At 39.6% G+C, this 11,118-nt stretch overlaps 1 protein-coding gene and 1 non-coding gene across 2 annotated transcripts; both read right to left on the reverse strand.

The window, feature by feature from the left end:
* Positions 1-4,388: 4,388 nt before the first annotated feature.
* On the reverse strand, positions 4,389-5,225 carry LOC148189919 (lymphocyte antigen 75-like). The gene has a single exon (XM_088075119.1). It carries the CDS (start codon positions 5,223-5,225, stop codon positions 4,389-4,391), a length of 837 nt encoding a protein of 278 aa, XP_087931245.1.
* A 5,423-nt stretch (positions 5,226-10,648) lies between these two features.
* trnar-ccu (transfer RNA arginine (anticodon CCU)) lies at positions 10,649-10,721 on the reverse strand. The gene has a single exon. It is a non-coding gene; the product is annotated as a tRNA-Arg (tRNA).
* Positions 10,722-11,118: the final 397 nt, after the last annotated feature.

Below are 11,118 nucleotides of genomic sequence, written 5' to 3' on the forward strand. Positions count from 1 at the left end.
TTCCCAGTATTTTGCTGCTCCTGTCCCAACTTTTTTGGGAACATGTTGCAGGCGTCAAATTCAGAATGAGTGTGTATTTACAAAATACAATAAAGTTTATCAGTTTAAACATGGAATATCTTGCCTTTGTACTGTATACGATTAAGAATAGGTCAAAGGGGATTTGCAAATCTTTACATTCTATATGGAGGTACATTTTCGCACTGTAAACTGTGAAGGCATTTATGGATGCAGCATCTGAGTCAAGTTTCCCTACGGAGGCAATACGTAAAGTATATGGTATGGCATGGTATCATATCGTAAAAACTGAGTGCTATCTAGTTTCAGTGTGTTGGAGAGAAGGCAGATATCTCTATGGCCAACATCGCCATCACTCTGAAACTCACACCAGCACAATTAAATTGATAAATAGCACTTTAGGTAAGATTAAAAATGTGTATTTTTGATTTTGGGGTGAGCTGTCCCTTTAAGTAAAAAGATTCAGGGCAAAATGTATTAAACATAAACAAAATTTCAACGATTTACTAATTTTAAAAATAGTATGTTACAAAATAAGGTTGGAGAATTGTTAGACATTGACAGGTTGGTGCCCCTTAGTTTCTTAAATTGAATGAAAAGACACAAACAAGATAACTTAAAGCATAACACTAAATTATGCAGAAAATTTTGATTATCCAGTGAAAAGATATGATTGTCAGTTGGACTGAGCATTTTAAAACAAAATCTAACATTTTACCTCCAACAAAAGTGAGCTGTTGCAAACATGGAATAAGATGAATGAGAGTTAATAGCAGATGAAGTGGAGTTTGTCCTGGCAGTCCCAGTTCTCCCACACTCCCCGTTTGGTTAAAGCTCCACAGCGTTTATGTTTTGGACACTGGTGGTCGTTATCTCCCGGGGACCAGGCCTTGCTCACCAGAGGATCCTGGTTTACCCACATCCAGTGGTCCTCCAGATAACGCAGGCCAATCCACACTCGCTCTGTGATGTGGGCTTGGTTGATTTTGCTTAGAGCCAGAAGGAGCTCAGTCTCAGAGGACAGGCTTGTCAGATGAGTGTGCGTCTGTTTGCAGTACGACATTGCCTGCTCCCAGGTCTTGTCTAACTCGACCACGATCAAATTGAAGCAGAAAAATGACAGTTTATCACCGTTGATGATATTGTACCATCCATGCCATTTACAGTTGTGCCAACAAACAGCAGCATAATTCTGAATCTCAACATAATCTGGTTGCCCTGCAGCCCATGGTATATCTGTTGCGTCTCCTCCTCCTGACCACTTCCATTGTGTTCCATCTATGTAGAGTCCGATCCAGAACAAACCATTGACTTTCCCCCTCGTTGCACTTTTCAGTCTCTTTTCAACCCCTCTTGTAGTGATAGGGGAAAGATCAACAAAATGATCTTGGCAGTATTTTTGAGCTTCAGGCCATGTTTTGGCATGTTGCACATATACATGCTTTCCAAACTCCTCTGCCACACTCACAATGAAGAGCATCTTCAAAATCACAGTCTCCATGCTGGTGAAGTTTACAGATAGTTGAAGAGATGAGTACAAAGCCTGCTCTGTTCGAGGTGAAGCCTTCGATTCAGTGTTGCCTCTTCATATAAGTCAGAGAATGACTCCTGCTGTGACTAAATGTCAGTGTTTGCATACATATGAAATTATGCAAAATTAGATCTTGATATCCGGGGTGTCCTGGTTGCCAAGTTTTAAATACACAGGCAATTTGATTGGTTTAATTCTAGTCAGGATCCTTGAATGTAATACCCCAAAAATATAATAGTTGAAACTGTATTTTTGATGCACTGTGTGTCAAAGGTTTTACAAAGTGGCACGATGGCCCTCCTTAATGTGATTGAAAAATGTAGTTTTCCTACTGAAGAGGGCTCTCCATGCAATCATCAGTGGAGGCCAATGGGTTAATCTAGCCGTGCTTGACTGCCTGAGGTAAAGTAAACCATGGCACTGGTTTGCAATTCATCCACAGAAGTCAATGAAGCTTCCTCACATTTACCTGGAAAGTTTTGCTTAGGAGGTTTATTTTCATTTGACCTTGAGAAAGAACAGATAAAATGATTTTTTCTTAAAACTCACAATTTCCTGCCTGCTTTTTGACTTTCAACAGCTCAATAGCATAAATGAAATGCTGTTAGTAGATGAAATTCTTGTGATGAATCGAAATCTGACACATCAGATTAGATGATGTTAGAGGATCAACTACTGATAAAAAGCCTGATGGGTTGGAATAATATTTACAGGTGAGGTGTAATGGCCCTGCAGACCTATGAATGGCAACCAGTGTCTGCTGCCACAGATAAAGCATGTCACAATTTGTGATAACAGCAGTTAAAATATCTACTTGCTTTAAAATGATTTGCAAATTATATATTTATGGTTAATGCTATACAACCTCAATTAAATGATTGACAAAGATGCTTTATAAAACGCAAATGAAAATAGAATTAAATAATGTGATAATCCTTTTTGACCTATATTCAGTTGAATACAATACAAAGGTATTTAATGTTCGCACTTACAAACTTTATTGTTTTTTTGTTAACATACACTCATTCTCAAACTAATGCTGGCAGCATGTTTTTAAAAAGTTGGGGCAGGGGCATGTTTACCACTGTGGTACATCACCCTTTATTTGAACAACTCTCAGTATGTGTTTGGGAACTGAGGACACTAATTGTTGAAGTTTTGAAAGTGAAATCATTGGCCTATTACATTTTTGCTTGATTTACGACTTCAGTTGCCAAACAGTCTGGGGTCTCCGTTGTGGTATTTTGCACTTCATAATACACCACACTTTTACAGTGGGAGACAGGTCTGGACTGCAGGCAGGCCAGTCTGGTAACAGCACTGTTTTACTATGAAACCACGCTGTTGTAATACGTGCAGAACGTAGCTTGGCATTGTCTTACAGGAATAAGTAGGGACGTCCCTGAAAAGGTGTCATCTGGATGGCAACATATGTTGCTCCAAAACCTGTGTATACACAGGTATACATACCTTTCAGCATTCACTCTGCCCTCACAGATGTGAAGTTACCCATGATGCCTTTGGCACTAACACCCCCATACCATCCCAGATGCTGTTTTTAGAGCTTGCTGCTGGTAACAATGGGATAGATAGATAGATAGACAGATATACTTTATTGATCTCAAAACTGAGAAATTGGGGTGTAGCAGTACAGTATGAACAAAGAGAATAAAGAGCAAACAAAGGTCCTTTTTCCTCTTTAGCCTGGAAAACATGACTTTAGAGACATCTAGACAAACTGGTGGTTTTTGAGCATTCTGCAATTTGAGTACATTTACCAAATACAATTAAGTTTATCAGTTTAAACATGAAATATCTTGTCTTTGTACTGTATTGAATTGATAAAAGGTCCGAAAGGATTCGCACATCATTGCATTCTATATGGAGTTTCATTTTACAACTGTAAAATGTGAAGGCATTTACGGAGGCACAATCTGCGTCCAAATTTCCCTATGAGGGCAATAAAGTATATTGTATTGCATCGCATTGCATCGTTTCATATAGTTTCATATCATTTCATATAGTTTCGTATCGTTCCAGTGATTTTGAAATTGAGGTTGTGGTTGTCATTTGGTATGAACAGCCCTTAAAAGTTCCCAGAGGTGTGCTACGCCATCAGGTCACCAGCAACACAAGGCCTCATTCATCAGTTGCAATGTCGCAACACCACCAGTAGTGATATAGATCGATTACCCTGACAGCAGTTGAGCAGCGAGAAAGGCAGTATTGCTGACTGGTGCTAAAACCAGATTAGCAAATACTAGAAAGGCATGTTGTAATTAGAGTTGACAACCAAGTGACGCAGCTTGAGATGCAGTGGGAATGTAGGAACCAATTTTACAGATGGTTGTTTAAAAAATGTACAATGTATATTGGAGAGAACGCAGATATCTCTTTGGCCGATATCTCCATCACTCCGCAACTCACACCAAAACAATCTAGACTAATAAATAGCACTTTAGGTAAAAGGACAAAATATGCATTTTTGATTATGGGTTGAGCTGTCTCTTCAAATGACAAGATTCAGAGCACTTTTTATTACATATTTGCAAAATTTCAACAGTTTATTAAATATTCAAATAATATGTCACAAAATGAGGTTTGTGACATATTAGAATTGTTAGACATTGACAGGTTGGTGCCCCTTAGTTTCTTAAATTGAATGAAAAGACACAAACAAGACAAGAACTTAAAGCAAAACACTAAATTATGCAGAAAATTTTAATTATCCAGTGAAAAGATATGATTGTCAGTTGGACTGAGCATTTTTAGTCAAAATCTAACATTTTACCTCTGACAAGAGTGAGCTGTTGCAAACATAGAATAAGATGAATGAGAGTTAATAGCAGATGAAGTGGAGTTTGTCCTGGCAGTCCCAGTTCTCCCACACTCCCCGTTTGGTTAAAGCTCCACAGCGTTTATGTTTTGGACACTGTTGGTCCTGATCTCCCGGGGACCAGGCCTGGTACTGTAGAGGGTCCTTGTTCACCCACACCCAGCGGTCCCCCAGATAACGCAGGCCGATCCACACCTGCTCTGTAATGTGGGCTTGGTTGATTTTGCTTAGAGCCAGAAGGAGCTCAGTCTCAGAGGACAGGCTTGTCAGATGAGTGTGCGTCTGTTTGCAGTACAACATTGCCTGCTCCCAGGTCTTTTCGAACTTGATCACGATTAGGTCGAGACAGAAAAAGGGCAGTTTTCTAAAGTTCCTAACATTGTGCCATCCATTCCACGTACAGTTCTCCCAACAAATAGCAGCAACATCCTGATTCACATGGTCATCTGGTTCATCTGCATCCCACGGTATGTCTGTTGCGTCTCCTCCTCCTGACCACTTCCAGTCTTTTCCATTTCTGTAGAGTCCGATCCAGAACTTATTTTTAACCTTTGTAATTGCTGCATTTTTTAGTCTCTTTTCATCCCGTCCTGAAGTGATGGGGGAGAGATCAGTGTAATTATCTCGGCAGTACTGTTGAGCTTCATGCCATTCGATGGCATGTTGCACATATACATGCTTTCCAAACCGCTCCGCTGCACTCACAATGAAGAACATCGTCAAAATCACAGTCTCCATGCTGGTGAAGTTTACAGATAGTTGAAGAGATGAGTACAAAGCCTGCTCTGTTCGAGGTGAAGCCTTCAATTCAGTGTGATCCCTCCTCTGTTTCCTCTTCATGTAAGTCAGTGAATGACTCCTGGTGTGATTAGACGTCAGTCAGGGACGGTTTTTGCTATGGGCAATGTGGGCGACCGCCCAGGGCGCAATCTATTTGGGGGCGCACGAGCACCCGCAAAATAAATAAATAGGGCGCAAAACTAACCAGGACCGCCTCTGACGTCAGTTTTTGCAAATTAATTATGCAAAATTAAATCTTGATATTCAAAGTGTCCTAGACGGTAATCCAGAAGGTTATGTAAAAACTCTGAGTATGTTAACCCTGAGATGAGGGAAACTCTGTGTTATCCGTTCCAGAAGGAGAGTTTAGTCAAACTGAGTCAATCACCACAATAACTAACTCTGTGAACATAACTTGCTCGCTGGTAGGTTTTCTGTAAGAAAGTTTGAGTCTGAAAGTCTGAGTTTCTACCTCTCTCCTCCCACCTGAAGCAAGCTGTCTAACATAGATTGTCTGTATTTTTGCAATCTGATCGATATCGATGTAGAATTATTACGCAGTGCCTTACGTTGGGAGAGGGTTTTCAGACCTCTCATGGATGTGCTCTCATTCCCCGATGAATATTTGATATAATGGCACAGTTTTTCATTACACTCAATCATTCATCTTCATAACATTCTCCGGCCGTACATATGCTTTCTGTTGGCTGAGTAGACAACAATCATGGCGGAGCAAAATATACCTTACCTTTCTGAATGATGTTTTTATTTCATTTTCAGTTGTTTCCAAGTGCATTTCCCCCCTGTGGGATTGAACCTAAATTAAAATCTAAATGTATTCAATCCACCACTTTTTCAGCTGTATGCTACAATTTTAATAAAATCCGGTTAATGTTAAGTCAATGGACACACATGACACAAATGACACGGGCAGCAATTTTCTCCCATGCCACTTTTCTCTCCTTATCTGCTGCAACTGTGTTACTTTTCTCTCTAAATATGGGCTCTTATTTTCCGTAGGCATAAATGAGGACCTCTAGTTCCAATGGGGTAAAGTAACTTGGTTTCTGTTTTTCAGCAGTTGCCACGGTGAATCGACGTATCGGGGCTCCATTGATGATGGCCTTTTATTGAGGTTGTGCACGCGCTGAACTCAGGGTGAACATACTCAGAGTTGATTGAACAAATTCAGATTAGCTGTTCTGGGACCGAATACTCAGTTTCCCATCTCAAAGTAAATCAACTCAGAGTTCAAAGTTAGACTCTAGTTTATTGAAGCTCCTTTGTGGAATACCCCCCAGGTAGCCAAGGTGTTGATACACAGACAGTCCGATCAGTTTTAATTCAAGCTTGTTGCCTTTGATGCATATGAACCCTCCTCTCTCCTCATGTTTACTGTCTGTCTCAGCTGTTGTTATCAATAAGGACCACCAGCCAAAAACATGCTATGATTAAAACTGGATTTTTGACCCGATAGATGCACTGTGTGTTAAAGGTTTTACAAAGTGACACAATAGCCCACCTTTATATAAATGAAAAATGTAGTTTTCTGACTGAAGAGGGCCCTCCATACAATCACCAGAGGAGGCGAATGGGTTAATGTGGCCATGCTTGACTGCCAGAAGTAAAATAAACCATGACACTGGTTTGCAATTCATCCACAGAAGTCAATGAAGCTTCCTCACATTTACTTAGAAAGATTTGCTTGGGAAGTTTATTTCCATTTGACCTTGAGAAAGAACAGGTGAAAGAAAGATTTTTTTGAACTCACAATATCCTGCCTGCCTTTTGACTTTCAGCAGCTTAATAGCTTGAAATGCTTTGTGTAGACTTTTGGGCAAACAACAAATTCTTGTGTTGCATTGAAATCTGTGACACATCAGATTCTATGATGTAAGAGGCTACATAGGCAACCTCCTTCTTCCAAACCTCCCCCGCCCCCATCATCATAATAATAATAATAATGATAATAAAGATGCATGACAGAGACATAGATCAAGCGAGGAAGGGTGGGGGGCCCATGTAGACAACTTATGCAAAGGGCCCAAACATTTGTGCTACGCCCCTGTTCCACTGTAATCCTGCTATCAGTCATCAAAAGCTTAGATGCAGCGGTGGATGAAGTACCTGAAAGCCATACTTGAGTAAAAGTACTGATATCTCACCAGAAAATTACACTGGTAGAAGTTTAGGTCACCAGTAAGAATATTACTGGAGTAAAAGTTGTAAATGATGTGATATTAGTATCAAAAAGTAATTTTATGATATGAAGTGTACTTAAGTATTAGAAGTAAAAGTGCAAGTAAATGCTGTTAATAAAAAAGAGAGCAAAAAAAGAGCAAACATAACTTTGAGGATTAGTATTTCATTTCTTCATAACATACACCAGCCTACATTACACATTACATAAAAGCAAGGTCTTTTTTTTATTTTTTTTTTTTTTTACAACTTAAAGGATTTAAATAACAAAATCAATTTTTTCCTTCCCTCCCATTCACTCATTTGTCTGTCCATCTCCTCCCTACTTCTTCATTGTTGTATATTAAGTTACTAAAATGCTTAGGGGAAATGTAGAGTAAAAGTCTACATTTTATTTAAGATATAGTGGAGTAAAAGTAAAAGCTGACAGAAATATAAAAACTGTTATAGTTCATACTTTCATGTAATTCTTAATTATTGTAACAAAGAATAATGACTCTGTTGTTTTACACCATTGCATAGATCTTTATATTCTTCTTATTTGGGCTTTTCTTCTTTCCTTGATACTGTGAGATATGAAATTGTTTGCTGAATATGTGTGGACTCCAGGAAGCCTATACAGTGACCACTTAGTGGAGGTTAATGGGTTCTGCTGGTGAAATAAATACCTGTTTTAAAAACAATCAAGGCAGACCACTACACCTTTATGCAGCCAAGTGTAATTGCCATGTTACAGACTTTCTGTCATTTACAAATAGAAAAAAACTATGCATTTCCTGTTACTGTACAACTTATCACTACTTCCACTCTCACACTCAAATGCAGATGAAGTTGAGTTTGTCCTGGCAGTCCCAGTTCTTCCACTGTCCTTCTTTGGTCAAAGCTCCACAGCTGTCATGTACTGGACACTGGTGGTCCTGATCTCCTTTGGCCCAGGCCTCACACATCACAGGGTCCTCGTTAACCCGCAGCCAGCGGCCCTCCAGGTAACGCAGGACGATCCACACCCGCTCAGTGAGGTGGACTCCCTCGATCTCTCTTTGGGCCAGAAGGTGCTCAGTCTTAGAGAGCAGGCTGGTGAGGTTGGTGTGCTTCTCTCTGCAGTGATCCAGAGCCTCCTCCAACTTCATCTCCACCTCCACCACGATAAAGTTCAAACAGAAGAAATTGTAGAAATTGTAGCCATCTGCAGGATACCACAAATTTTTGGTCCAAAAGACACGTTTATGATATTTTTTTATGTTATAAAGCCAGTCTGCATAAACAGCGTCTTCTCCTCCTGACCACCTCCATCCACTGGGGCTGCTGTCATCTCTGTAGAGACCAATCAAGCCTGAACTGTTTTGAGCCGCTGACCTTTGAAAACTTGATTCTCCACCTCATTGGTGATGGGTGACAGGTCGGTGAAGATGCTCTTGCAGTGCTCCTGAGCCCCCAGCCAGGGTTTTGGGTCCCTGATGTAGACATGTTTTGCAGACAAACAGCACACACCTATAATGGTGAGCACTCTGAGGACCATCGTCTCCATCCTGGTTCGATGTTTTTCAGGGAGGAATGGGATTGTGATTTTGTTTTCTTCCTCTTGGACTGAGCTGGTTACAGAATGAACATTTGCTTATATCATCAAGACTAAAGACTACTTCTCTGACAATTTAAATAATGCGTCTACAAAACAAATCTTCAAGATGGACAGCCAAAGCTCTTTTAAAGGTTGTGCTCCTACCTGGAAAGACAGACTAATATTGTTCACATTACAAAGATAACCATATCATTGCTTTATTTGTATGGTACTTTATTTCATGTCTGCGAACACAGTGTTGGCTTAAAATAAAGAGGATTCCTCTCAGTTTAAGACAAAACTCAGATAGTTTGACATTAACTTTTAGGAAGATAAATCATTTGTTATCACAAACAGAGGAGAGGATTCGATTGGCTTGATTTATTCAAAAACATAGGAAGAGGGCAACGGGCAACTTAACAAAAAATGGACCAAAAATTAGTTAGAAATTGATAAAAAGGTACAAAGTACAAAAACAAACAGACAAGAAACAAGAAAATGACCTCAAGAAAGTGCTCCTTTTTTCTCTCTATTTAACATATACTTTAACATATAATTATGAAAATTATGAATAGAGTTATCTGGTCATGCTTTCCTTGTTTTTTTCAATATATCTAATAATTCATTAATAATCACCTTAAACTAATTTTTGGCAGTTTGCGAGACACTTCTTGCCAAGTTGCTCATTATGGTTTTTCTCATGTTTTTAAAAGATATCCCATCAGGTTTAAAGATTTAAATGCTATTAAAAGGCATTTGAATGCAGCACAAGAAAACTGATGTTGATCCAGGTGTTAAAAGGTTAAGAGAATCTACCTCTATACCACCGACTGTTTGATTGTTTTGTTTTTTTCTTTCTCTTCTTCTTATAACCTCTGCAGTATTTCTTGCCTTGTTTCTTCAGCCAAATGGCAGCACATTTCCCACATTACCCACAAAGCCCTGCCTGAGGTTACTTCAGTTGTTCTGGCTTCAGTGAATCAGCAGATTCTTCAGTGACAGGATTAGATCCATGTGCAGGCACATTGTTGAGCTGTTTGCTGTGAGCTTTACTTGTGTCTTTCCCTGGAAAAAGGATGACTGATGCAGACACTACAGTTGAAGACAATGTCATCCTTTGCCCCAGGGGCTGTCTGAAACCAAGACCAGCTCATTTAAATCCTCATGTGACATAATGCTCACTGTACTTAGGGACTAGACAAGACTTTTTTCAATGTGTAAAAGTGGGCTTTGAACTCTGGGTTGATCCTACTTAACATTATGCTGCAATGAGGCCATTGTGTTAAGGCATATGGTTAAATATTGGGAATTAGCTAGAGCTTTTAGACTATGTGTTATAGACTCTGGTGACACCAGGTGCCATATAGAGTATTACAGGTTTGAGTATTACATGTGTCAGCCCCTGTTTGCTTTTTTACTGCCACATGACTCTATTTGATATTGTGACAGAAATTAGAGATAATGTGCAAGAGAAAAAACAGCAGTACATCACTACACCAGTGGTCCCTCTTTGAAAATCTCTACGTAAGTATTAAATGCCCCCTTTCATGACTGAATGTACTCATTGAAGTTGAAAGGCAGCTAGCAACAACAGCTCTAAGAACTACAGTCTTTTATGTGTGTATGTCTGCAAGACATACAATGTATATGATGTGTTTTAAGAGAGTTTGAGAAAGCTCAATTACCTGTTGTTGAAGTTTATGCATACCTATCTTTTAAAACGTACCACCCCAGATGGGACTCGAACCCACAATCCCTGGCTTAGGAGGCCAGTGCCTTATCCATTAGGCCACTGGGGCAATTATAGCATACATGGGTTGAATAAAAAAATTATAATAAAACCTTGTATGTGTGGTATCGGCTCCGGTTATGTATATCTGTGTTGAAATACACTGTGAAATATATTTTGTTTAAATTCAAAATCCTTCGTGACGTACCGCAGCCAGAGCAGACCTGGCAGCGGCCATTACTCTAGCTGTTCTGTTGCTAGGCAACAAAGAACAAACCACTGAACCAAGTTCAACACAGAAGAGTCGAGCTGTTTCCTGTTGATCCCCAAACACAGTTTGACTACAAAATAAATGTCATTGAAGGCAATTTCCAAGTTTGTTTATTCAATTGTTATCTCCAGCCTGTCGTTCAGCCCGCACAGAGATTTACAGAGGAGGGTCATGGTATGTATTGCTTCAACTTTTC

The sequence above is a fragment of the Plectropomus leopardus genome, chromosome 3, assembly GCF_026936395.1.
Source record: "Plectropomus leopardus strain MGB_pleo_1.0 chromosome 3, ASM2693639v1, whole genome shotgun sequence".
In the NCBI taxonomy this organism is placed as follows: domain Eukaryota; kingdom Metazoa; phylum Chordata; class Actinopteri; order Perciformes; family Serranidae; genus Plectropomus; species Plectropomus leopardus.